At 59.5% G+C, this 26,427-nt stretch overlaps 2 protein-coding genes across 2 annotated transcripts; both read left to right on the plus strand.

Annotated features, from left to right (window-relative positions):
* The first annotated feature begins 1,384 nt into the window (after positions 1-1,384).
* RAPGEFL1 (Rap guanine nucleotide exchange factor like 1) lies at positions 1,385-13,400 on the plus strand. The gene is made up of 15 exons (XM_063178870.1): positions 1,385-1,823; positions 3,522-3,600; positions 3,842-3,992; positions 4,066-4,163; positions 4,560-4,672; positions 4,835-5,002; positions 5,086-5,183; positions 5,270-5,392; positions 6,858-7,036; positions 9,086-9,176; positions 10,854-10,904; positions 11,112-11,199; positions 11,299-11,363; positions 11,657-11,711; positions 13,079-13,400. The coding sequence occupies exons 1-15, from the start codon at positions 1,400-1,402 to the stop codon at positions 13,201-13,203; spliced, it is 1,908 nt and encodes a 635-aa protein (XP_063034940.1). The 5' UTR covers positions 1,385-1,399; the 3' UTR covers positions 13,204-13,400.
* Positions 13,401-14,133: 733 nt separating this feature from the next.
* Positions 14,134-25,940, plus strand: WIPF2 (WAS/WASL interacting protein family member 2). The gene is made up of 9 exons (XM_063178758.1): positions 14,134-14,174; positions 19,812-19,880; positions 20,557-20,668; positions 20,792-20,924; positions 21,063-21,182; positions 21,578-22,228; positions 23,211-23,420; positions 23,542-23,643; positions 24,817-25,940. Exons 3-9 carry the CDS (start codon positions 20,606-20,608, stop codon positions 24,855-24,857), a joined length of 1,320 nt encoding a protein of 439 aa, XP_063034828.1. The 5' UTR covers positions 14,134-14,174; positions 19,812-19,880; positions 20,557-20,605; the 3' UTR covers positions 24,858-25,940.
* The last annotated feature ends 487 nt before the right edge of the window (positions 25,941-26,427 follow it).

Raw genomic sequence — 26,427 nt, forward strand, 5'->3', positions numbered from 1 at the left:
CATTGAGAACCCTTGTCCGGATGCAGTGGGGAAAGGGGATGGAGCAGCTCAGCAGAGTGGAATTTTTTGGGGGTGCTGGGTGGGCTATGGGGGATCTGACCACTGGAGGAGGGACGTGCCGTGCTGTGCCATCCCGACAGCCCCTCATCCAGCCGGCGATGGGGATGTGGGGCCGTGTTTTTCTGCTCTCCGGCAGCCGCATGGATGGAGTTGCCAGGCAACTGCCGGGTGGAGGCGAGGCGGGAACAAAGCGGGAACTGCCGGGACCCTCCTTCCTCCACCTCCCCCCGAGCCCCCTGGGCGGTGGGGCCCAGCAAAGGCCGTGGGGTCACTCACTGTGTCCCCCCAAGTCGCTGCCACCATCCCAGCCCGGAGCTGCCGCAGGGCCGGGGTTCTGCAGGGGGATGGACCCGGGAGAAGGGGACTGGCACCTGCTGGCCTGCCCAGAGGGTGCCCGGTGGGGCTGGGGGCAGTGGGCACGGGCAGCATGGGTGCTCAGCACCCCGCAGGAGCGGGGCAGGAGGATCAGCCCCAGGCAAGCGCCACATCTGGCCCTGCCCTGCCCCAGAACCTGCCCCGGCACCTGCCCCGGCACGCCGGGGCCCGTTCCAGCCTGGCAGGCGGCGGAAATGGGGGGGTCTGGCAGCCACCCCGACCTGCCCACCCTGCCCGCGGGGCAACCCAGCCCCGGGGGGGTGCCAGGCTGGGGGATCTGGCACCCACCCCCGGGCCTTTCCCACGCTGCGGCGGGTGCAGCGAGCTGGGCTGGGGTCCGGGGGTGGTCACCCCACAGCTGGGGATGTGCCACCGTGCAGGGCACACCGGGCTGGCATGGGGGAACCGGGGGTGCGAGGCAGCGGGGGCTGTGGGGCTGTGCCCCCCGGTCACGGTGTGTGACCGTGAGGGGTGCCCGGCTGTGTCCCCCGGGCTGTGCGGTGTGTGGGGCGGGGGGGAGCGCGGTGGTAGCCAGGGATGCGGCAGGGGAATGCGGGGAGGTGGGTGCGGGGGTGCGGAATGCATCACCTGTGCGGGGCTGCGGGCAAGCGGGGGGGGCACCGCGTCCTGCTGCGAGCCGGTGCCCCCGCAGCCCCGGGGCGGGTTCGGTACCGAGCGCGGTGCTGCGGGGAGGGGAGGGGGCGGGCAGGTGCCGTTGGCGGGCCCGGGGGCGGCGGCGGTGCGGGGAAAGGGGCGGGCAGGTGCCGGGGTCGGCGGCGGCGGCGGGGCCGTAACGGGGCGGGGCGGTGCTGGCGGCGGGGCCGGTGTGGGGCGGGCGCAGCGCGCAGCCGGTGCGGGGCGGGCGGGGAGCGGTGCCGCGGCCCGAGCCCGAGCGGAGCCGAACGGAGCCGCCGCCGCCGCCGATGGGCCCCTGAGCCGCCGCCGCCGCCGCGCCCGGGCGGCCATGAAGCCGCTGGAGAAGTTGCTGAAGAAGCCGGGCTCGCACCTGCCCGTCCGCCCCGCCGCCCCCCCGGGGCAGGTACCGGGGCCGGGCTCGGTGCCGGCGCCGCGGCGGCAGAGCCTGTCGCGCCCGCCCGCCTCCCCCGAGGAGCCGGCGGGGCCCGCGGGGCCGGTACCGGGGGGCGAGGGCCGCTGGCTGGAGCTACGGCCGCCCGAGGCTCCGCTCCGCTCCCCTGAGGACCCGTCACCGGGCTGCGACCGCGAGCGGGACCGGGAGCGGGAGCCGCCGAGCCCGGAGCCGCCGCCCGCCGCCCGGTGCTGCTGCGGCTGCGGCTGCGCCCCCGCCGCGCCCGCGCCCCCCGAGCGGCTCCTGGCCGCGCTCCTCGACCGACTGCCGGCGGCTGAGCACGGGAGGGGCTGCGGGGCAGGTACGGGGCTGCGGGAGCGCCGGCACCGGCGTGGGGAGCGCGGGGGATGCGGCGGAGCGTGGAGGGCCCGGGGGCGGCCGCTGGCGGCGGGGCGGATGCGCCGGTGGATGCCGGGCTGGGGACAGCGCGGTGGGTGCGGGGACACGCGTGCCCGGTGAGGCGGGTGGCCCCGCACAGGGCACAGCGGTGCCCGGTGGGGGTGACAAGGTCAAAGCTGGGTCCCCGCCGGGGCAGAGGGGTGGGCAGGAATCGGTGGGGTGGGCAGGACAGCTCGGCAGAGGGGCTGGCAAGGGGATGTGGCAGTGCCGGGGGGTGGCCGGGCACCGGCAGTCACTGCAGCATCCACCTCCCGCTTGGATGGTCCTTAACATCCTCCTGGTGCTAAAATTAGCCCCGACGGGAGCTGCAGTGGAGGGGGGGCCGCTGGGATGCCCCTTTGCTCTGGCACAGGCCTGCCCGTGCTGTCCCACCGCGGCTGCCCGTGCCCAGGTGTCGCGGTGGTTTCGGTGTCGGGGCTGGGCGGGTGCCAGGCTGGCTGCAGGTGGGTGTGGGAGCCTTCCCGCACCGCGGGGATCCCTGTCCCGGCCAATCGCCCTCGGCTGCCGGGAACAGAGACCCTCAGGGAGCCCAGGGCACTGCCAGCCCCTGCTCCAGCCATGCCAGGGCCGGGATTGGGTGCAACCACCAAGAGGAGCCCTCGGGTAGGGGCGAGCCGGGACTGGCAGCGCCAGGTGCTGCCTGCACAAGCACGCTGCCAGGCCTGGTGGTGCCCAGGCTGGCAGGGAGCAGGGGGGCAGGAGCCAGCGTGGGGGTCCAGACGTGGGGAAAACATCCCTGTGAATCCGGGGTACAGCGTGAGTGCTGCAGAGGGAAACTGAGGCAGGGCTGGGGGGAGTGTTCATCTCCTGCCCCGCAGGCAGAAGCTGGGAGGGGGCTGGGGGAGCTGGGGGCCGTGCAGCTGCGCCCCCCGTGCTGGCAGTGCCCCGTGCCGTCCCTGTGCCCCAGACTGCGTGTCCCGCTTTCGGCAGCAGCTGGTGCCCCCTGGGTGCTGTGCCCGGCGCGGGAGCGTCAGGGGATGCTCTGCCCTGGCTCCGTGACCGGGTTAGTGGCTGGGTGGATGTTCTGCATGGCCCCTCCGTGGGTCAGCCCTTGGAAGGGCTCTGGGGTCCCACCACAGGACCCCCGGGGCACCAGGGCACTGCTGGTGCCAGTGATGGAGCGGTGCCTCGTCCAAAGGTCCTGGCGGTGACTGATGCCAGCTCTGACGGCGATACCGAGCCCTTGGCTCACCCAAAACACCTTCCCAGGGCGGTGCCACCCTCGCTGCCCACAGAGCCCGGCTGTGGCACCCTCTCGCTGTCCCCAAGCTGCGTGCCTCAGTTTCCCTTTGCCGTGTCCTGCCGTGCCCCACGGCCGGGCTCTCACGGGGCTCTCTCCCGGGTGTGCCGGGGCGTCGCGGCCCCGGTGCCGCCCTGCCGGCGCCTCTGCCCCCACACCGGCTCGGCCGGGCCCGGTTGCCCCGGGGCTGGGAGCGGGCCCTGAGTCAGCGCCGGCGCGGGGGGGTTCGCGTGGGGCTCGGCCTCTCCCGGTGTCACCCCGCGAATTACCAGCGCTCCCCTCACCCATCCGGGCACGGGGGGTGTCGGGGGGATATTTGGGAGGGGGGTGTGCCCACGTGTGTCCCCGTTGTCCCCCCAGAGTCGCTGCTGGATGACATCGTGCTCACCCACTCGCTGTTCCTGCCCACCGAGCGCTTCCTGCAGCAGCTGCACCAGCAATATCCTGGGGGGCACGGGGGTGGGTACCGAGGGGTCCGGCCCTGGGCATCAGGAGGGTATTGGGGTGCGGCGAGGGTGGGCCATGAAGGGGACACTGTGGTGGCACAAGAGTTGGCATCGAGGTGCAACCAGCAGGGCATCAACATGGGCACCAGGGTGCAGTGGAGCTGGCACCAGGGTGGCAAAACGGGGGGTGGCCGGGGGTCCCTCCTTGCCGTGGCGGCTCCTTGACAGCGGCACCTTCGTGCTGGCGGCCGGCAGCCCCCCGGCGCGCTGGGAGGAGGGCTCGGGGCTGCGGCGCAAGCGGGCGGTGCTGGCCGTGCTGCTGCACTTCCTCGACACCTACAAGGGGCTGCTGCAGGAGGAGGAGAGCGCCGGGAAGGTCATCAAGGTGCGTGTCCCCTCCCCGTGTCCCCCTCCCCTCGGTGTCAGGAGTCCCGGCCCTGACCCCTCTTGTGCCACAGGAGCTTTACCTGCTCATCATGAAGGACACGTCCCTGTACCACGAGCTGGAGGACGAGATCATCAAGCTGCACCAGCTCGTGGAGACCGTGGAGCTCAAGTGAGAAGAGGGTCAGGGGGTCCTGGGGGGATCAGGGATCCCAAGGAGGGCAGGGGGTCCTTTGGGGTCTGGGGTCTCTGTGCGACAAGATTTGCTTGGTCCTGAGGTTCCCTCTGGATCAGGAGGTCCCTGGGGAGGGCAGAGGGTCCTGGGGGTCCCTGTGGGTCAGTTCCCAAGAAGGACAAGGAGTTGTGGCCCTTGGCGGGGGTGCCCAGGGGCTGGAGGGGTCACCCACCCTGGTGCCCTCCTGGTTGCAGCTTTGTGCCCTCCTTATGCCCTCACCATGCACAGCCTTGGACCCCTCCTCCTGTGCCCACCCTCCTGTGCCCACCCTGGGGTCTCGGGGTGCAGCCCCAGGGTCGGGGGTCCTGTCTGAGCCCTGTCTGTGCCCCCCAGGGTGGCGGACGAGACCCCCCCCCCGAACAAGCAGGTGAAGCCGCTGTTCCGGCATTTCCGCCGCATCGACTCCTGCCTGCAGACCCGGGTGGCGTTCCGGGGTTCTGACGAGAGTGAGTGACTTTGGGGGGAGCCCCAGGGGGACCAGGATCCCCTCTGTGACCCACCATGGGACCGGCTCTGCTCCGTGCCCTCTCCGTGCCTCAGTTTCCCCGGCGGGCAGTGCCGGGGTGCTGTGGGGGTGCCCGGCGCTGACCCCCCCGCCCTCTCCCCAGTTTTCTGCCGTGTGTACATGCCCGACCACTCGTACGTCACCATCCGCAGCCGCCTCTCGGCCTCGGTGCAGGACATCCTGGCCTCGGTCACCGAGAAGCTGCAGTACTCGGAGGAGCAGAGCGCCCGTGGGGACGCCCTCATCCTCGTCACCATGGCCTCGTCCGGAGGTGCCCGTGGGGCTGGGGGGGGGCTGCGGGCAGGGCTGGGGGTCCCAGGGGGTGCTGACCCCCCTCTCTGTGCCCCTCGGCAGAGAAAGCGGTGCTGCAGCCCAGCGAGGAGTGCGTGTTCACCACGCTGGGCATCAACAGCCACCTCTTCGCCTGCACCAGGGACACTTTCGACTCGCTGGTGAGTGGGGGCACCCCAACAGCTGGCACTGCCACCACCCCCCTGTGCAGAGCGGGGGGGACCCAGCCCTGAGTGTCGCCTCACAGGTGCCACTGCCCGAGGAGATCCAGGTGGTGCCGGGGGACACCGAGATCCACCGAGCGGAGCCCGAGGATGTGGCCAACCACCTGACGGCGTTCCACTGGGAGCTGTTCCGCTGCATCCACGAGGTGCGGGGCCTCGGGGGTGTGTGTGGGACTCACACCGCCTCTGAACAGAGTATAAAAACAATAAATAATAATAAGAATAAATTCTCCCTCCCAGGATTTTCCTGTGAGAAAGCTCACAGAGAGAAGGAAAACAGTTCTTATCTCAATTTCTGCCCTTGTTGTTTGGCGCGTGTGGAATGGGTTGTGGAGATTGTTTGCTGAAAGGGATTTGTTGGTTGGATTCTAGGGATGGTTTTTTTATTTTTTATTTCATTTGACCAGTTGGAGCCATGTGTGTGTTGGGTAAAGATGTTAGATTTTCCTTAGTATAGTTTTTTATATATATATATATATATATATATACACACACACACACATATATATATATATATATATATATATATATACATATATATGCACACATATATCTATATCTATCTATATATATACATATTTATATGTGTATATATATATGTATATATATATGTATATATATAAAATCGTTTTTTATTTATTTATTTTTATATAGTTTGATATGTTTTTCTTTAGTATGGTTTTATATATATTATAGTTTTATATTTATTTATATGTAGTTTTACATATGTATTTTTCTTTAGTATATTTTTATATATATTACAGTTTTGTATATAATTAATTTATATATAGTTTTACATTTATTTAATTATATATCATAATATATTTTTTCTTTAGTATAGTTTCATATATATATTATAGTTTTAAATATATTTATTTATTTAAATATAGTTTTATATTTTTTCCTTTAGTATAGTTTTATATATATTATAGTCTTATATATATGTTTATATATAGTTTTATATTTTTTCCTTTAGTATAGTTTTATGTATATTATAGTCTTATATATATGTTTATATATAGTTTTACATTTTTTCTTTAGTATGTTTATATATACAGTAGTTTTTTACTTATTTATTTATAATTTTATATTTTTAGTATAGTTATATATATTATAGTTATATATATATATTTACATATTTTATATATATATTTATATATAGTTTTCTATTTTTCTTCAGTACATTTATATATATAGTATTTATTTTTTATAATTTTATATTTTTAGTATAGTTATATATATGATAGTTACATATATTTATATATTTATTTATATATAGTTTTATATATTTTTCTTTGGTATAGTTTGCAATAGTATTAGTATTAGTGTAGTATAGTTTATATTATTAGTATAGTGTAGTATAGTATTAGTGTAGTATTAGTATTAGTGTAATGTAGTATAGTGTAGTATAATAAAATGTTTGCGCAACCTTCTGCAGCCACAGAACTATTCACCATCACAGAATAATTTTAGAAATAATTAAAATTTCGATTAAAAAAAAAAGAGATTATATTAAAAAAAATAGATAAAAAATAAATTTAAATTAATTTTTTTTAATAATTAAAAAAAATTAAAATAATTCATTTGCTACTCTCTGTGTGCCCGTGGCAGGTGGAATTTGTGGATTACGTGTTCCACGGGGAGCGGGGCCGCAGGGAGACGGCGAACCTGGAGCTGCTGCTGCAGCGCTGCAGCGAGGTGCAGCACTGGGTGGGCACGGAGCTGCTGCTCTGCGAGGCGCTGGGCAAGCGTGCCCACCTGCTCAAGAAGCTCATCAAGATCGCTGCCATGTGAGTCTGGGGGGCCCGGGGGCTTTAAAGGTGTTTTAAAGTCCTTTTCTCCCAGCTCCACAACCGAAGAAGAAGCCAAGACTCTTCTGTTCTGGTTCTCGAGGTTGTTTGTTTTCTCTTATCTGTTAGCGTTCAAAAACACATAATCACGGGGGATTATATGCGGTGCTTTTTATTAAGAGCTCTGGGAATCAGGGTATATTCAACCCAAATCTGACTCCGACCATACATCCGAAATGATCATGTTTTATACTCTATCATTACATAACTTTCATGTTAATTATTAAACTTATATTGTTCTATTGGATACATAAATTTAGCCCCTCTCTGAATTTCCAACATAGTTTCTCACTATTCTTCTTATGGTTATATAATAATTACATTTAATTACTAAACCATCATCACATCTAACAATTATATAATTTATCATATTGCTTATGCAGGTGCAGTTGATCTGGGAAAGCACAAAGCCTAACATTTTAGATTCTAGCTTTAACTTTTTCCAGGGTTCCACTATCATATCTATTATATTCTGTCTCTGACCTGCTGAGGTTTGTCGTGGCACACTCGCCACCTTTGAGGCAGTGTTAGTTTTTTAGGATAAAATAAAAAGTATAAAGTAAAAAAATTAGTATTAAAAAATTTAGTATAAAAAAGTTAGTGTAAAATTTAGTATAAAATAAAAAAATATACATCGTTCTTAGTATACTAAGAAGTAAAAAATTAAAAAAAATTATGCTAAAATTAAAAATTTTATACTAATTTTTAACAGTAAAAATAGCATAAAAATCTGGTATAAAAATTAGTATTAAAAAATTAGTGTAAAATTTAAAAAATAAAGTATACCTAGTTCTTTGTATACTAAGAACTAAAAATCGAAATTTTTTATTTAAAAACTAGTATAAAAAGTTTAGTATAAAATTAAAAAAATAAAGTATACCTAGTTCTTAGTATACTAAGAACTAAAAAATTAAAAAAAATTATAGCAAAATTAATTTTTTTTACTAATTTTTATAGTAAAAACAGTAAAAAAATCTAGTATAAAAATTAGTATTAAAAATTAGTGTTAAATTTAAAAAATACAATATACGTTGTTCTTAGTATACTAAGAACTACGTATACTTTATTTTTTTAATTTTATACTAAATTTTTTATACTAGTTTTTAAATAAAAAATTTCGATTTTTAGTTCTTAGTGTACTAAGAACTAAAAAATTAAAAAAAATTATAGCAAAATTAATTTTTTTTTACTAATTTTTTATAGTAAAAACAGTATAAAAATCTAGTATAAAAATTAGTATTAAAAATTAGTATAAAATTAAAAAATAAAGTATATGTAGTTCTTAGTATACTAAGAACTAAAACTTGAATTTTTTTATACTAAAAAAATTAGTATAAAAAATCTAGTATAAAAAATTAGTATTAAAAAATTTGGTATAAAATAAAAAAATAAAGTATACGTAGTTCTTAGTATACTAAGAACTAAAATTTTTTTAATACTAAAATTAATTTTTTACACTCATTTTTATGCCAAAAAAATTAGTATAAAATTTTAGTATTAAAAAAATATAGTGTAAAATTAAAAAAATAAACTATACGTACTTCTTAGCATACTAAGAACTACGTGTAGTTTATTTACAATAATCTTCCAATACATATCACCAATGTTAGACATTCTGTCTCCACTCTAAACCAATCCAGAAGTGCCACCAGCACAGCAGAAGATGGAGGACAGGAAAGAGGAAGATTGGACACGCCCAGATTCCTCCATCTTGCCTCTTGAACCCCCATTCTAAAAACCCCAAAATTCTACATTTTTCACCCTGTGACAAACTCACTATCACTCTACTCAAACTCTTGTGGCTTGTAAATCCTCACGCAAAGCTGGAAGTTTTTTTTCCAGGGGTTAAAAGGTGGTTTTGACTCCATGCCAAGGTCTCTTGGCACGAGCCATCCATGGCAGCCAGAGCAATGTCCTGGGTTACAATGGGGGGGCACACGGGAGGCTGCCAGGGGTTCTGGGGTGTCCCTCACGCTGTCCCCACCCCAGCTGCAAGCAGAACCAGGACATGCTCTCCTTCTACGCCATCGTCATCGGCCTCAACAACGCCGCCATCAGCCGCCTGCGCCTCACCTGGGAGGTGAGCAACGGGGTGCCCCCACTTCCACCGCGCTCCCACATCCTCCTGTGCCCTTCTGGACACCTCCAGGGGCTCCCTGAGCCTTGCCTGGGGTCACCCACCCACCCAGGGGGTGCTGGGGAGGGAAGGGAGTCCTGTGGGGTCTGGGGTCTCTGTGGGACAAGGTTTGCTTCATGCTGAGGTTCCCTCTGGGTCCTGGGGGTCCCTGTGGGTCAGTTCCCAAGAAGGACAAGGAGTTGTGACCCTTGGGGGGTGCCCAGGGGCTGGAGGGGTCGCCCACCCTGGTGCCCTCCTGGTTGCAGCTTCACATCCATCTTTGTGCCCCCCTCATGCCCTGACCCTTTCCTGGGGACCAGACCATCCCTGTGTGATCCCAGACCATCCTTGGGTGATCCCAGACCATCCCTGGGTGCTCCCTGTCCATCCCTGGGTGATCCCAGACCATCCCTGGGTGCTCCCTGTCCATCCCTGGGTGATCCCTGTCCATCCCTGGGTGATCCCTGTCCATCCCTTGGTGCTCCCTGACCATCCCTGGGTGCTCCCTGTCCACCCCTGGGTGATCCCTGACCATCCCTGGGTGCTCCCTGACCATCCCTGGGTGCTCCAAGACCATCCCTGGGTGCTCCCTGACCATCTCTTGGTGATCCCAAACCACCCCTGGGTGATCCCTGTCCATCCCTGGGTGCTCCCTGTCCATCCCTGGGTGATCCCAGACCATCCCTGGGTGCTCCCTGTCCATCCTTGGGTGCTCCCTGTCCATCCCTGGGTGCTCCCTGTCCATCCTTGGGTGCTCCCTGACCATCCCTGGGTGCTCCCTGACCATCCCTGGGTGCTCCCTGACCATCCCTGGGTGCTCCCTGACCATCTCTTGGTGATCCCAAACCATCCCTGGGTGATCCCTGTCCATCCCTGTGTGATCCCTGACCATCCCTGGGCACTCCCAGACCATCCCTGGGTGCTCTCTGACCATCTCTTGGTGATCCCTGTCCATCCCTGGGCACTCCTAGACCATCCCTGGGCGCTCCTTGTCCATCCCTGGGTGCTCCCAGACCATCCCTGGGTGCTCCTTGTCCATCCCTGGGTGCTCCCAGACCATCCCTGGGTGCTCCCAGACCATCCCTGTGTGATCCCAGACCATCCCTGGCTGCTCCCAGGACCCTCAGGGTGCCCATGCCCACCCCTGGCTGCTCCCAGGCCCCTCCTGGGTTCTTTCAGTCCTTCCTTGTGTGTTCTCAGAACCCCCCCCAGGAGCTCCCTTTCCTCTCAGTACTCCTGGAACTTCTCTGGGTGCTCCTGGACTGCCCCTGGATGCTCCCAGACCACCCTTGGGTGCTCCCTGACACTGCCCAGGTGCTCCCAGGACCCTTGGGATGCTCATGCCCACATCTGGCTGCTCCCAGACCCCTCCTGGGTTTTTCCAGACCCCACTTTGAGCACCCTTGGAACCCTCCAGGACCTCTCACCCCCATCTCAGTGCTGCCAACACTCCTCTGGGTGCTCCCAGACCACCTCTGGATGCTTCCAGACCTTTCTGGACCCCCTCAGACGCTCCCTGACCCTTTCCTGGGCTCTCCCAGAAGCTCCTGGATGCTCCTGCCCCTCTCTTTGGTGCTCCCTGGCCCTGCTGGATGCTGCCCACCCTCTCCCCTTTTTTTTTTTTTTTTTTTTGTCTTCCAGAAGCTCCCAGGGAAATTCAAGAATCTCTTTCGGAAGTTTGAGAACCTGACGGTGGGTGAGAGGTGTGGGGGCTGCTGTGGGTGTTTGGGGGGTGGGGGGGTCCCCAGGTCTCTCCTGGGGGTCCCAGGGTGTCCTGGGGTGTCCTTGCCTCTCTCCCCCCTCACCAACCCCATATCCATGGCCACCAGCATGGGGAGGGGGATCCAGGGCACCCCTGGGGAGCCCCCCCAAAGCCTGATCCCCCCCATTTCCCCCCAGGACCCCTGCAGGAACCACAAGACCTACAGGGAGGTGCTGGCCAAGATGAAGCCCCCGCTCATCCCCTTCGTGCCTCTCATCCTCAAAGGTGAGGAGGGGTCTCAGGGGTTTCCCCTGGGTGGGTTGGGGTCCCTCTGACACCCCACGGGACCCCCCCCCCAACCGCATCACCCCCTCTCTCCCCCAGATCTGACCTTCCTGCATGAAGGCAGCAAAACCCTCCTGGATGGGCTGGTCAATGTGGAGAAACTGGTGGGTTCCAGGGGGGAATGGGGCACAGGGACCCCCAGGATGAGGGCAGGGGGGAGGGGACCCCATGAGGGGCTGGAGGACCCCCCTGAGGAGCTGGAGAACCCCCCCTTCCCCGAGGATTTGGGGTTCCCCTCTCTGGAGGGTGGGAGGATTCAGGGTGTCCTGGGTGCAGAACGGGATCCAGGGGGGTCCCTGAGGGTTGGGGGGGCGCAGGAGGGATCAGTGGTCCCTGGGGGGGCTGGGGTGGGGTCTCGGGGGGCTGGGGCTGACTCTGGGCTCTCTCTGTGTCCCAGCACTGCATCGCTGAGAAAGTGAGAACCGTGAGGAAGTACAGGAGCCGCCCCCTCTGTGAGTGGGGGACGGGGCTGGGGGGCACTGTTGGGGTTGAGGGGGGCACTGCTGGGGTGAGGGGGGCACTGTTGGGGTTGAGGGGCCCTGCTGGGGCTGGGAGGCACTTTTGGGGCTGAGGGGGGCACTGCAGGGGATGCCCACACGGCCCTGAACCTGCGGTGCTGGCCCTGAGGGATGGGGATGTGGCCAGAGCATCCTCACAGCTCTTTGTCCATGTCTCTGCATCCCTAAATCCCTAAATCCCTGCATCCTCACCCCTTCTCTCTTCACTCTGCATCCCTGGATCCCCATCCCTTCATCCCTGTCCCCACGTCCCCATTCCCACATGGCCATTCCATCTCCATCCCTTCACCTGCATCCCTTGCATCTTTTCCATCCTTCAATCCCCACTTTCACGCTGCCATCCCCATTTCCTTCCTGCATCCCCTCCATCCCCTCCAACCCCTCCATGCCCACATTCCCACCACTGCCTTGCCATGCCTGACTACTTCCATCCTTCTCCCTCCATCCCTCCATCACCATCCCATCTCCATCCCTCCATCACCATTGCCACACGCCCATTCCCACACTGCCACCTCTCATCCCCATCCCTCCATCCCTGCCTCCCCTCCATCCCTGCCTCCCCTCCATTCCCACACTGCCATTTCCCACTGCCATCCCTCCATCCCTTCCATCCCCACTGACCCCGTTTCCACACTATATTTTCCCATCCCTCCATCCCCACATCCCCACCCTTGCCTTGCCATACCGACCTACTTCCATCCCTGCCTTTCCTCCATCCCCATCCTCCCCATTCCCACACTGCCATCCCATCCCTCCATCCCATTCCCACACTCCCAACCCATCCCTCCATCCCCATCCTCCCCATCCCCACGCTGCCATCTCTCATCCTCATCCCTCCATCCCAATCCTCTCCATTCCCATCCCCACACTCCCATCTCCCATCCCTCCATCCCATTCCCACATTCCCATCCCCATCCCTCCATCCCAATCCTCTCCATCACCATTCCCACACTCCCAACCCATCCCTCCTTCCCCATCCCTCCATCCCATTCCCACACTGCCATCTCCCATCCCTCCATCCCAATCCTCTCCATCACCATTCCCACACTCCCATCTCCCATCCCTCCATCCCATTCCCACATTCCCATCCCCATCCCTCCATCCCAATCCTCTCCATCACCATTCCCACACTCCCAACCCATCCCTCCATCCCCATCCCTCCATCCCATTCCCACACTCCCATCCCCATCCCTCCATCCCCATCCTCTCCATCACCATTCCCACACTGCCATCTCCCATCCCATTCCCACACTCCCACCCCATCCCTCCATCCCCGTTCCCGGTTCCGGGGCCGTTCCCAGGCCTGGAGCTGGAGGCGTCCCCGGCCCAGCTGCAGACCAAGGCCTACGTGCGGCAGCTGCGCGTCATCGACAACCAGAACCTGCTCTTCGAGCTCTCCTACAAGCTGGAGCCCGGCAGCCAGTGAGGAGGGGACCCCCGGGACCCCCAAACCCCGGCACCCCCCCGGGGGGCCCGGAGCCCCCCAGCACTGACGCACTTTGCCCAGCCCCGGCCCTTGGGTGCTGCCCCCACCCTTGGGGGGGGTTTGGGTGTGGGTTTGGGGACCCCCCGGCCCATCCCCCTCTCCCCCTGCCCCCTCCCCTGGCTGGGGCACAGGGGTACCTGGGGGGGGAAGGGGTCATGATCCTCCCCCCCCCCATCCCCTCTATTTTTGTATGTGTGGCCTGCCCCCCCCTCCCCTCCCCCCAGACGTGTATATTTTGTACCGCCGCTGTCCGGAATTGTACATCTATTTTTTAAGAAAAAGGAGGAAAAAAAAAGGCAAAAAAAAAAAAAAAAAACAAGCTGGGGGTGGGGCGGGGAGCCCCAATAAAAGTCTGTCCCGGCACCTGTCTGTGATGTCATGCTAGGGATTGAGGTCATGGTGGGAGTGACGTCACAGCCCCGCTGACGATGACGTCACTGCATGCGGAGTAGACCTTCCCAAGATGGCGGCAGCGCGGAGCCAATCTCTGACCTTCCAAACATGGCGACCACAAAGATTTCCGTCAGCCCTCCCAATATGGCGACTGCCGGGGTCAGCTGACCTTCTCAATATGGCGGAAGGGGCGGGGAGGGACCGGCAGTACAGCCGTGCTCTGTCGCGGCCTTCAGCAGCGTTTCGGCACAGAGCGGGGAATTTCTTCCCGGTGGCGCCGCTCTGCCTTCGGTCACCGGGACACGGCGGCGCTGCTTGCTCACGGAGCCGCCGTGACCTTCCCAATACGGCGGTGACGGGCGCTTCCCTCATGGCCGCCCGACCTCATCATCATGGCGGCGCTGCCCCGCCGTGCCCCGCCCACATCCGGCTGTGCCGCGCAGGCGCAGAGGGGCCAGGACCGCCATTTCGTTCGGCGGGGCTGGGGCCGGGGCCGGGAGCGGCGGGAGGAGCCGCGGGTGAGCGGGGGAGGGCCGGGGGGGATCGGCGGGGCCGGGCCGGGGCTCGCGGGGCTCGGGGGGCCGGGACTGCGGCCGCGGGACGCCGGTGTGGGCTGTGGTGGGTTGGGGTGGGCGCGTGGGGCCTGTGCGGAGCCCGGGACCGGCGGGGCTGGGGGCGCGCTGAGGCCTGCGCGGGTCTGGGGGGTGCCCGGGCCCGGCTGAGGGCTCCGCGGGGCCGGCTGTGGAATGACAGGAACCGGGGGGCTGGAGTTCTCGCATGGACCCCCTGCACCCTCCCACCCTGCCCCCTGTGAGCTCTCCCACCTCCCCGACTCATGGGTCACGTCAGGGACCCTTCCCCAGAACTGCCCTGGACCCCCAGATTGGGGTGTGCCCAGAACCTGCGGGTCTGGGGGCTTGTGAGCCCACCACCAAGGGGACCCCCACTCTGAGCTCAAGGTCTCCTCTGAGAGCCATCCCCAGGACCCCCATGGATCTCCACTGAGACCCCCGTGCTGTCCTTGACTCCTCCACCCTGACCCATGAGTTTGGTGTGGGGTCCCTCCCCATGACCCTCCTTGTGCCCCCACCCTGGGGGTGCCTGGGACCCCCTGTGACCCCTGAGATCCCCACACTGACCTCCTGGACTTCTCTACCCCTCCTTGGACTCCTGTCTTTGGGTTGGCTGGAACCAGGGGTCTGAGACCTCCACCCTGACCCCTCTGGGACTGCCCTGAGATCCCTGCACTGACCCCTGGACCCTTTCACCCTGACCCCTGGGTCACTTCAGGGATCCTCCCCCAGGACCCCCAACCTGAGGCTCTCCAGAGCTGTCAGAAGCCTGGGACCCCCAGTGCCACCCCTCTGAGACCCCCATATTGATGCCCTGGACCCTTCCACCCCTTCCAGGACCCCCAGCATGGAGACTCTGACCGCAGAGTGTCCCTGGGACATGACCTCTGAGACCCCCACCATGACCCCATTGACCCCTGGGTCACCTCAGGGTGACCGAGGCCCCCTTGGAGCTGTCCAGAACAGGATCAGGGTCCAGGGAGACTCCCAATGTGACCCCTGTGTCTACCTGGGACCCTTCCCATGACGCTTGGGACCCTTCCCAGCACCCCCCTGGACCCCCTCTATGACCCCTGGGACCCCCCTGGACCCTCACCCTGTGGGTGCCCAGAACCAGAAAGGGCTGGGGGTGCACTGGGGGACACCCAGTGACAGGGGGGGACCCCATAGGGGGGACCCTATTTGGGCTACAGAAAGACAGACGGACTTTGTGGAGCCTGTGGTGGCTTAGGGATGACCATGGACACAGAATTCAGTGGAATCCTGGGATGACACGAGTTGGAAATGAGCTTAAATCCCATTTTCCACTTGAAGCAAGCCCCATCCGAGCTGGGATATTCCAAGACGCATCCAGGGCTCCCTGCTCCCGGTGCAACGGATGGGAGGGAGGGTCCCGGTGCACCGGGAGGGATCGCGCTGTGTCGGGATCCCCCGGAATTCCCAGCCCCGGCTCGGAGGAACCGGGAAGTCCCCGCGTCTCCTGCCGCTTCCTCCCGCTGGAATCACTGAGCGTTTCCTGCCCAGCCCCTCGGTTCCTGCCCAGCCCCTCGTGTGCCGCCTCTCCCTCCCTCCCTTCCCGGCTTCCTTTTGCCTCTTGGGCCAAGGGGGAGCGGCAGGGGAAGGCTGGCAGGACGGGCTTTTCCTGCTTTTCCTTTTTTGCCGCAGCGGAATTTCGGGACGGGGTGCCTTGCTCCTGATGAAAGGTTTCCTCTGCTGAGTGACCTGAGATGGGGGCAAGGCACAGACTGAGCCGGGGGTTCTGTGGTCAGGGATGGGAAACTGAGGCTGTGGGAATGGGGAAAGTGAGGCTGTGGGAAGTGGGAATGGGGGAAAGTGAGGCTGTGGGAATGGGGAAACTGAGGCTGTGGGAATGGGGAAACTGAGGCAGTGGGAATGGGGGAAACTGAGGCTGTGGGAAGTGGGAATGGGGAAACTGAGGCCAAGGGAAGTGGGAATGGGGAAACTGAGGCTGTGGGAAGTGGGAATGGGGAAACTGAGGCTGTGGGAATGGGGGAAAGTGAGGCTGTGGGAGGTGGGAATGGGGGAACTGAGGCCAAGGGAGCTGTGGAGAGGAAAATAGGAGGATGTGGAAGCTGTGAATGGATAGGGAAACTGAAGTTGTGGAAGCTAAGGATGCATGGGGAAACTGAGGCTGTGGGAAGTGGGAATGGGGGACACTGAGGCAGTGGGAATGGGGAAACTGAGGCAGTGGGAATGGGGGAAAGTGAGGCTGTGGGAAGTGGGAATGGGGAAACTGAAGCTGTGGGAAGTGGGAATGGGGGAAACTGAGGCTGTGGGAAGTGGGAATTGGGGAAACTGAGGCCAAGGGAGCTGTGGAGAGGAAAACAGGAGGATGTGGAGAGGAAAACAGGAGGATGTGGAAGCTGTGGATGGATAGGGAAACTGAAGTTGTGGAAGCTAAGGATGCATGGGGAAACTGAGGCTGTGGAGCTCATCCCTGAGGAATTAGAAACTCCGCAGATCGGGGGTTTTTTTGTTAAAAACGCCTCGTCAGAGCCCGCGGGTCGTTAATAATTCACGGGCAGCGTCTGGATCCCGCGGGGCCGGAGCGTGTCTGTCTGTCTGCACGCAGGGATGCGCCGGCTCCGCGGGATGCTCCAAATGGAGCTGGCAGCTCGGCTCGGGGAGCATGCTGATAGGATTTTAAAAGCTTGAATGACCTTAAATCCTGCGATGGCTGTCGCTCAGGATAAATTATTTATGGAGCATCCTCAGCTCCTCGGGAGCGGGGCAGGAATGTCGGGCTGCGGAGGGAGGACAGGACGGCCAGGGTTGGAATTTGGGAGGGGGTAACGAGGAACTGCGGCTTTGGATGGGAAGAGAGGGAAGATAAAGGCGCGGGGGCGGGTGCTGGAGAGGTCCAGCCTTGGAAGTCGTTCCCAAACCGGTGCGGCCGCATTTCTGCACCGACATCAGAGGGTGGAAATTCCTCTTGATCTGCAGTTCAAAGCCTCCCTGAGGATGAGGCGCTGCAGCTCGGGCTTGCAAATGTGAAATACAAATCCGCCCGGAGCCCAAATCCCCCTGAAAAGCGAGGAAATAGGCGGCTGAAGGTCACTGCTGCTGCCTGTCCTGCTCCAGCAGCAATCCCCCCCGGGAGGAGCGGGATGGGGCCTTTCAGCTCCCTCCACAGCAAACAGGGACTTGAAAAAAGCCTGGAAAACGTGGCATGTCCCCCAGGCTGGGCAGAATCTGCCCAATCCTGCTGCTTTTAGGGGACAAGGGGCAGCTGAATGTCAAGTTCTTGGGGTTTAGGAATGTTTTGATGGCAGGGTTGGCAGGGAAGTGCTGATCCAAATCACTGCCGAGGCGTCTGTGGCCATGGTGGGCTCCAGCGTGTGGAACAGCAGCTTTCCACAGGGTGACCTCGATCTGCTGATGTCTCCCTCCTCCCAAGGGACAGCTTTTCACACCTTGTTTTCCTCCTGCTTTGCTCAGAGCTTTCCTGAGGTTTGGTTTGGATTGGAAAAGCAAAGGCACTGTGTAAAACCTGCCCCTCCTGCCTCAGCCCAGCTTTTATCCACTGATGTTTCTGGATTCAGCTCTTCCCAGCCACTTTCCCTGCGAGCACAGGGAGCTGCCACACAGCTTGTGGAGCCCTCAGAAGCTCTGATGTGTCTTGGTGGAAGGGTCCTGATAGGGAAGAACAAAGAAAGAGTGCAGAGAAGTCAGAGCGTTGTTCACAGGGATAACTTCTACCAGGCATGAAGGGGTGCTGCGAGGAAAACTCCCCCCTTTTTTCCTTTCCTGGAGGATTTAGCTGCTGTCTCCCTAATCTGTATCAGCTGGGTCTGTCTTCTTGCACATGAAAGATCCAGGCTGTATTTCAAAGGCACCGTTCCCAGCCGGAGCTCTCAGCTTTTCCCAGCCGTGTGTGCCGAGTTGAGTTCGGGGCCTCTCGGTTTTGGTTTTTCAATGTGACCTTTGCTGTTAATCCCCAGCCCGAACGGGGCCGTGCACCGAAATGGAATGACCTGTTTCTTGGGAATTCAGCTCCAGTTCATCCTCAAGCTGCTTTAGCTTAAACTCTTCTCTCCTTTCCTCTCGCTCTTCTAGGTCAGAGCCTGGATCCGAGCGCAGGTTTTGCTTTAAGGGCACCTTAGAGGGGAGATAGTGACTTGTGATGTGTTTGTAGAAATATCCCCCTTGTCCTGCAGGTCCCTGTGGGTTGTCCCCTGTGAATTGTCCCTGTGGATTGTCCCCTGTGGATTGTCCCCTGTGGGCTGTCTGGAGCCTGTCACAGGCTGTCAGCAGGTCACACTGAGAGACCCCAGCAGTGCTGGCCTGGCACGGGTGGCACTGGCTGGTTTGTGCCAGCTGACAAATCCCTGTTTGTGTGTCTGTGAGATGAGTTGCTGTCACAGGGGCCACCCAGGGAAGTGTCACCCTGCTGGCACAGCAGCAGAGCGGGGACACAACGCGTGACGTTCCCGGGGGTGGGAAGGTGCTGGCCCTGGCATCGCTCCTGTGCTGGCTCAGGGCTGTGACACACGAGCCCCAGTCAGGAGTCTCCTTACCTGGCGTGTTCCTCAGCTGGATCCCTGCTAATTCCCTCCAGCAGCTGATCCAGCACGGCAGGGCTCTGCCCGCAGCCACTCGTGCCACCCTGGCCCTGTGATCCCACCGCGGGTGGGGAAGGAGCACAGGGAAAATGCTCCTGTTCCAACACGTCCCAGACGAGCACGTTCAGAGCCGTCTGTGATCCTGCTCCAGTGGGAAAGGCTGAGGCTGGATGGGTTTGCTGGGTGTTGTTCCTGACTGGAGTGTCCAGAGGGGTTGATGGATGTTGGATCTTGGGTGGGAGGCCTCGAGCTCGGGCTGGGGAGAAGGAGCAGCACGTTGTGAGGAGCTGGATGCTCAGGGACTTGGAAAATGCCATAAGATAGAGGGAAGAATGTCTTCCTGATGAAGCTGTAGCTGAGGACTTCTCACAGGACAAAAGAGCTGATTTTAATTAAAAAGCAGTTTGGGTATTTATTTATTCCCCTGAACCCCAGAGGCAGTGGTTTGCCCGAGGGCAGGGGAGCTGCTGCTATTGCTCCCTGCTTCCCATTCTCACACCCTGGGAATGTCTGCCAGAGGATGGTCCTGTGTCCTGTGGGATTAGGAAGTTGTAGTTTATCTAGCAGGAGATGAGTGGGAGAAGGGATCTGGCTGTTAATACCTGGTGCAAACCTGAGTCATAAAGGAACTTTCCCTGCGGTGGGGGCTGTTCCCACTGTGCCCTCTGTCACCTGCCCTGGAGGTCAGGGCTCGGAAATGGGAAGTTTCAGGTGTGAATCTGCCCTGTCCTTCCCTCCTGTTGGTGGTGTGCTTCCCGTTAATGGCTGTGGACTAGGTTTTCCTGTGGGAAGGACATCTGTGGCCCAGAGAGGGACATTTGTCCCCTGCCTCAGGGTCTGCCCTGAGCTGCTGGGACTCTCCATGTGGTGAGCAAGGCCTGCAGTCACCACATTCCTATTCCCTGAGCCGGTGCTGTGGCAGGCCCTACCTGAGCACTGCTGTCAGTGGCACGAGGGCCTGTGACTTCCCAGTGATTCAGGCTCCCCTTCCTGTCCCCAGTCCCTCTGTGTTCTGTCTGCAGTGCCGAGCGGAGCTGCCGGGCCCGCGGAGCCCCGCGAGCTGTTCCAGGTGAGCCGTGGTGCCAGACAGGTTTGTTCTGGGCTTCTGAGGAGCTGGGGCATTGCCAGATCTGTGCTGGGAAAGCTGGTTTCTGCTTGGACAGCTTTGAGGGGGCTTTGGAGTTGTGGGGTGCAGAGAGCCTTCAGTGCTGGGGGGGGTTATTGATGTAGGAGACAAGAGGTCGGGAAATTCAGGGATGGGAGGGAGCCACAGGACAGTCCTGTGCTGCTTCCTGCTGCTCTGGAGCTGGAGCCATCTGGCAAATTTGCCCTGGCAATGGCTGGAGAGGCCATGGGGCCACATGCCAGTGCTGGGGGCCTGCTGTCACCCTCCCAAGTGAGCAGAGCCCCTGGCTGCAGCTGGAGGAGCTGATGGATGGGGCAGGATCAGCTTGGCCAGGTTTTGTCTGCTGAGCAAGGTGGTTATGTGAGACATGTCCTGGGTTTTGACTGCAGGGAGCCCTGGGGATTTGGGGTGGGGATGTGCTGGGGATTTGGGGTGAGGATGTGCTGGGGATTTGGGGTGAGGATGTGCTGGGGATTTGTGCTGGCTCCCACCTCTGGCACCTGCTGCTCCAAGGTGTTGGGACAGCCTGGCAGAGCAGCTCCAGCTGCTGCTCTGCACAATTTCCCCGGGGCTGTGTTTCACCTCCAGCTTTCCCTGATTGTTTCCTCCCTTCCTGCAGGCATGAGTGCCCAGGCCTGCCCCCAGCACTGAGACCCGGAGCCGCCAGGATGCCGATCCCTCCTCCCCCGCCGCCGCCCCCCGGCCCCCCGCCGCCCCCCACCCTCAGCCAGGTAGGGGTCACCTGTGCCCATAGAGGCCACTTCCCTCTGGAGAGGGCTGCCTGTGGCAGGGCTGGGCTGTTCCTGTGCTGGGGGGGAATCCTGGGGAGGTGCTGAGCCTCTGCTCCTCCCCAGGCGAACACGGAGCCGCCGAAGCTGAGCCGAGAGGAGCAGCGGGGCCGCGGGGCCCTCCTGCAGGACATCTGTAAAGGGACCAAGCTCAGGAAAGTGACCCAAATCAATGACAGGAGTGCACCCATCTTGGAAAGTGAGTCCCCAGGAGGCTCCCAGCCCCACGCTGGGTGCTGCCATACCCTGCAGGGCGCTTGCCCATCTGGTTCCCAGCAGCTCCTCATTGGAGGAGCGGATAATTCCAGGCTTAACCTCTTTGCCTCCCTCCTTTCAGAGCCCAAGGGCAGCGGCGGCAGCAGCTACGGCTCCGGCTCAACTGCCATCCAGCCTAAGGGCGGCCTCTTCCAAGGCGGCGTTCCCAAGCTCAGACCTGTGGGAGTCAAGGACAGCTCAGGTAATGGCCACCGGCCCGTGGTCTGTGTGGGGGTTCCTGGGGAGGGCCCTGAAAGGAAGGGGTTGAGGATCTCACTGTGTATCCCTGGGGATTTTAGCTGGTAAGAGGCAGGACCCCGAATCACATCCCAGCTGTGCCCTCCCTGAGCCTCAGCCCCACACACAGACTTCTTGGAGGGTGCAGGAGTTTGGTGTATTGCTGAACTCTGTGTGTTCTCTGTGGTGACCACAGAGTAGAGTGGTGAGAGAGGAGCTGTGTGTGGCTGTGCTCGGTGCCAGCTCCCTGCGTGTGCCAAAAAACCCTTCCTTGCCCTCCTTGGCCGTGGCTCTGTGCATGGACAGGGCACTGCTCCCGTGCCATCCCCAACCCCTCACCGTGCTCTACCTTCCCCGCAGACAGCTCCACTAAACAAACACTACAAGTACCCGGCTCCCGAGCAGCTGCTCCCAGGCCCCCCGTGCCGGCCAACAACAGCCGCCCTCAGGACGATGCCGACAGCAACCGGGGCTCCCCGCCGGAACTGCCGCGCACGCAGAGACCCTCCCTGCCTGACCTGTCGCGGCCCGGCGCCGCCGGTGGCACCGGCATGAAGCACAGCTCCTCGGCCCCGCCGCCCCCGCCGCCGGGACGCCGCGCCGCCGCCCCCCCGGCGCCCCCTGCAGCGCACGCCAAGGCCTCGCCCTACAACCGGGAGAAGCCGCTGCCGCCCACCCCGGGACAGCGCCCGCCCGGCAGCAGGGACGGGCCCCCCGCCCCGCCGCCCATCAAACCCCCCCCTTCCCCCGTCAGCCTCCGCTCGGGCGCTCAGGGCCAGGCCCTCGCCCCCCCGCCGCCCCCGTACCGGCAGCCCCCCGGTGTCCCCAACGGCCCCTCCAGCCCCAGCAGCGAGTCGGCCCCGGAGCTGCCGCAGAGACACAACTCCTTGCACAGGAAGGCACCGGGCCCCTTGCGGGGTCTGGCGCCGCCGCCGCCCGCTGCTGCCTCCCCGAACCTGCAGAGCAGCCGCCCCCCGCCGCCGGCCAGGGACCCCCCGAGCCGTGGAGCAGGTAAGGGCTGCTCGACCCACGGTGCCTGGGGGCAGCTGGGGTGATCGGGGTGGCAGGAGTTGGCTTCTTGGCACAGGGAGTGTTCTGCATGTGGTGGTGATGGGCTGAGCTGGGGCACTGAGCAGTGCCGTGTTTAACACGTGTCCTTGGTCATGTCCCGTGATAATCCAGCTCCTTCCAAGCCTGGTGCTGGCGGTGGGTTGTGGCTGGGCAACTCCTGCCCATACTCTTCTGGGGTGGGAGATGAGAATGCGGGAGAGCATAGGTCCCCTGAGCTTCCTAAATGTCACTGGGAAGGTGCACAAAGCTATGGCCCAGCAGGGAGAAGCCCTTGGGAGTGTGTCCCCGTGGCTGGGACTGCTGTTGGCCGTGCCCCGGTGCCCCCCCGTGCACTCCTGGGCTCCCCGTCCAGACCGCAGCTCCTGCCTGGGCCCCTGCCAAGCCACTCCGTCCTTCTGGCCCTGCCAGAATCCCTCCTCAGAGCTACAGCTGGGGATCTGCGCTGTCAGCCCGAGTGTAATTAGGCTAATGAGGAGCACGGACTGCCACGGAGCCTCTGCGGGAGGCTGGGCAGGAGTGAGAGGTGGGTCAGAGGGGCTGTGGGTGCTGTCACTGCCTCGGTGACACTGCAGATGTGGCTTCCAGTGCTGGCAGGCAGCATCTTGGCTCCATGCGGAGCTGCTGCCCTTGGACTCTCTGGATTGTAGCTGCTCCTGAGATCTCCTCTGGTGCAGAGGGACCTGTGCTCACTGTGGGGCTGGACGGTGAGCCGTGGGGCAGCATGGCTGGCTGGTCCCTGCGCCGCAGCTGGTGGAGGGATGAGGAATGCAGATGTCAGGAGCGAGCAGGAAATCTCCGGGCACGCGTAGGAGCATCCCCGGGCCGCGGTCTGGCGCGGCAGCTGGCCTGGAACGCTCCGGGGGATGTCCCTGGCTTTGCCCCGGGAACGCCGCGCTCGGCGCTGACCCCGCTGTCCCCGCAGCTCCGCCGCCCCCGCCGCCGATGCTGCGGAACGGGGGGCGCGACGCCCCCCCGCCCCCACCCCCCTACAGACTGCACGGCCCCGCCGAGCCCCCCAGCCGGGGGAAGCCCCCGCCGCCACCCACCCGCACCCCGGCCGGGCCCCCGCCGCCGCCGCCGCCCGTGCGCAACGGGCACCGTGACTCCATCTCCGCCGTCAGAGCGTTCCTGGGTGAGTGAGTGAGTGAGTGCCGCCCCGCACGGATCCCCCTCAGCGCCGAGCCCGGTGGCTTTGGCCACGCTCCCCCAGAGCCCCCCTCCCTCACCTGCTCCTTTTTGCCGTTTCTTCACAGATGACTTTGAATCCAAATACTCCTTTCATCCCGTTGAAGACTTCCCAGCCCCAGAGGAATATAAATACTTCCAGAGAATCTACCCCAGCAAAACAAACAGAGGTGAGGAAGAAGAGGTGTCCCAAATTCCCTCTTCTCTCGTGCCCTCGTGGCTGGCACTGTCCTGTTTGTCCCTGCACGGGATGGGTGGTGCAGTGACCATGCCCTGGGCCCTGCTGGTGTTCTGGGGGTGCTGAGCCCCATTCCCAGGGGTCCTGATCCCCATTCCCAGGGGTCCTGAGCCGCATTCCCAGGGGGCCCAAGCTGTGAAGGGTGGGTGGTGGGTGGTGCAATGGCCATGCCCTCGGCCCTGCTGGGCTTCTGGGGGTCCTGATCCCCATTCCCAGGGGTCCTGATCCCCATTCCCAGGGGTCCTGAGCCCCATTCCCAGGGGTCCTGATCCCCATTCCCAGGGGTCCTGAGCCACATTCCCAGGGGTACTGATCCCCATTCCCAGGGGTCCTGAGCTGCATTCCCAGGGGGCCCAAGCTGTGAAGGGTTGGTGGTGGGTGGTGCAATGGCCATGCCCTCGGCCCTGCTGGGCTTCTGGGGGTCCTGATCCCCATTCCCAGGGGGCCCAAGCTGTGAAGGGTTGGTGGTGGGTGGTGCAATGGCCATGCCCTCGGCCCTGCTGGGGTTCTGGGGGTCCTGAGCCCCATTTCCAGGGATCCTGAGCCCCATTCCTAGGGGTCCTTAAAGGCAGCTCTCTGTGCTGTGGGGCAGGGCAGAAATTTCTGCTGTATGGATGCTCTATCCCACCTGCTCCTGGTATGCCTGCAGAGCTCATTCCTGCCTTTGCTGAGCACCTTTGGCACCAGAGAGGATCTCAAAGGACCCCACAGGCAGGGCAGGGCTGGGCAGGGGCTGGGGGGGACGCAGACCCTCAGGATAAACCCCAAGCCCTGGCACTCGGACCCAGCAGAGCTCAAAGTGCCCTTGGTGCTGCACGTCAGCGCTGCGGATCCCGGCGGAGACTCCGGGGAGAATGGGATGCTCGTTTATTTTTAGAGCCATGAATGTTTAATGCGGGTTTGAAAAGCCCCGAGCTCGGTGCGGCTGCAGCGGCTGCTGCCAGGCGCAAATCCCAGGCTCCAGATCTCCGCGGGGAGGTCGGGGGGGGGGGGTGGCAGCTGGCGCGGGGGTGTGGAGGAGGAGGAGGAGGAGGGAGGGAGGGAGGAAGAGCAGCCGTGCTGGATCCGGCTCTGCACAGCTCCAACAGGCTTCCTTGTGTTGCAGCCACGCGTGGGGCTCCCCCTCTGCCCCCCATCCCCAGGTGAAAGCGGGCTGTGCGGGTGGATTGTTCCAGAGCAGAGACGTGGAGCTCCTTCCCCTTCCTCAGCCGGACCCTCCCCCAGCTCCCAGCGCCCCGGATCCTGCATGACACACTCCCAGCCTCTCTGGTTCTCCCAGGACACCAGATCCCCCCCGTGCAGCGTGCTCCGCCAGCCTCCCCTCATCTATGCACCCGCCAGGAGTCGGTGACCTGGTGGCAAGCCTGGATGGGGCCATCCCTCATTGCTCCTCATGGATCTGCCTGGGAGCCAGGCACAGGACTTGAGGCCGAGCTGTGTGCTGGCTGTGGGGACCAGGGGGGTCATGGAGGGGTGGCTGGGGTCAGGCAGGGGATGGACACGCTGTGACACCCCCCAAAGCGAGGGGGAGCGGGACAGAGCCTCGTGATCCTGGTGGAACCTTGTTATCCCGGCACAGCCCATTGCTTTTTTGCACAGGAGCCAGTGGAGGCAGGGGGGAACGTGAGCGGGACCATGCAGGGACACCCCAAGAGCTGGTGGGGACCCCCTTTCTCTGACTCCACAGGGGGGCACACCCCCATGTGCCCCCCTCAAAACCACTGCTCCCCTGGCTCTCACTGCTGACTCCCCCCAAACTTGAGCATTTTAACGAGGAAACACTAATTACATGGGGAGGGGGCCGTTGGTGCTGGGTCTGGCACACCAGGGGGCACGTGGGGGGGCCCTGGGGGCCGGGGATGTTTTGCCTTACACTCCCTGTCCCACGGGGGGGTCACACTAACGTAGTTACTGATCTCTTTGTACCATAGCAGGAAGGGCACGGGGTGCAGGGGGCCACCCCTGCAAGCAATTGGGTTTGGGCTCATTCAGGGGATTATTTTTTTTTTTCTATGATGTTGGACCTTCCCCTGTTGAGGCTGGAGCGAGGTGGGTGAGGGGTGAGTGGGGGGTTTCTCTGGAGAATGAGGCCCCCCCCCCCAGTGCTGCCCTTTGGGTTAAATAAAGGTTCAATACGGTTCTGCCCCTCCTGGAGCGAGGGGCCCTTTTAAAAGGGAACAGGAATTTGGAGGAGCTGGAAATTACATTTAAATAAAAGTAATAAAGTAATTAATGATGTCAAGGACGCTGTCTAAGGGGGAGGTTCCCAGGAACCCCTTTTCTTTTTTGGAGGTGATGCCCCAAGGTCTGCGAGCAGGGCACTTTGGCAGACAGGGTGGAGGGTACTGGGAGCACAGCAGGAAGGCAGGATCGGGGTTACTGGTGGCACTGGGACCACTGGGAAGGAGGATTGTGGGTACTGGGAGCAGGGGGAGGGGGATTGGCGCGTGTGGGCACTGGGAGCAATGGAAGAAGCGCCGTGGGGAATACTGGGAGGAAGGGTGGGGAGTACTGGGAGTGTGGAGAGACAAGACTGGGCGGCAGCAGAAAAGCAATGTAGGAGGAACTGGTGGCACAGGGAGCACGGGGAAGGCTGGGTCGGGGGGTGCGGGCCGTGGGAGCACTGGGGGAACTGGGAGCGCGGGGTTCCCGCAAGCGGACTACAGCTCCCAGCATGCTCCGCGCGCCGCGCTCGGCTCCTTCCGCCCTGCCTCGG

Source organism: Melospiza melodia, chromosome 30 (assembly GCF_035770615.1).
Source record: "Melospiza melodia melodia isolate bMelMel2 chromosome 30, bMelMel2.pri, whole genome shotgun sequence".
NCBI lineage: Eukaryota > Metazoa > Chordata > Aves > Passeriformes > Passerellidae > Melospiza > Melospiza melodia.

What these genes read in the sequence shown, in the direction of transcription:
- RAPGEFL1 (XM_063178870.1), top strand. Translation starts at nt 1,400, where the DNA reads ATGAAGCCGCTGGAGAAGTTGCTGAAGAAGCCGGGCTCGCACCTGCCC. An exon ending in CACCATGGCCTCGTCCGGAG is followed by an intron (nt 5,003 to 5,085) that starts GTGCCCGTGGGG and finishes GCCCCTCGGCAG; the next exon opens with AGAAAGCGGTGCTGCAGCCC. An exon ending in TGTTCCGCTGCATCCACGAG is followed by an intron (nt 5,393 to 6,857) that starts GTGCGGGGCCTC and finishes TGCCCGTGGCAG; the next exon opens with GTGGAATTTGTGGATTACGT.
- WIPF2 (XM_063178758.1), top strand. Translation starts at nt 20,606, where the DNA reads ATGCCGATCCCTCCTCCCCCGCCGCCGCCCCCCGGCCCCCCGCCGCCC. An exon ending in CGCCGTCAGAGCGTTCCTGG is followed by an intron (nt 23,421 to 23,541) that starts GTGAGTGAGTGA and finishes GTTTCTTCACAG; the next exon opens with ATGACTTTGAATCCAAATAC. An exon ending in CCCCAGCAAAACAAACAGAG is followed by an intron (nt 23,644 to 24,816) that starts GTGAGGAAGAAG and finishes CTTGTGTTGCAG; the next exon opens with CCACGCGTGGGGCTCCCCCT.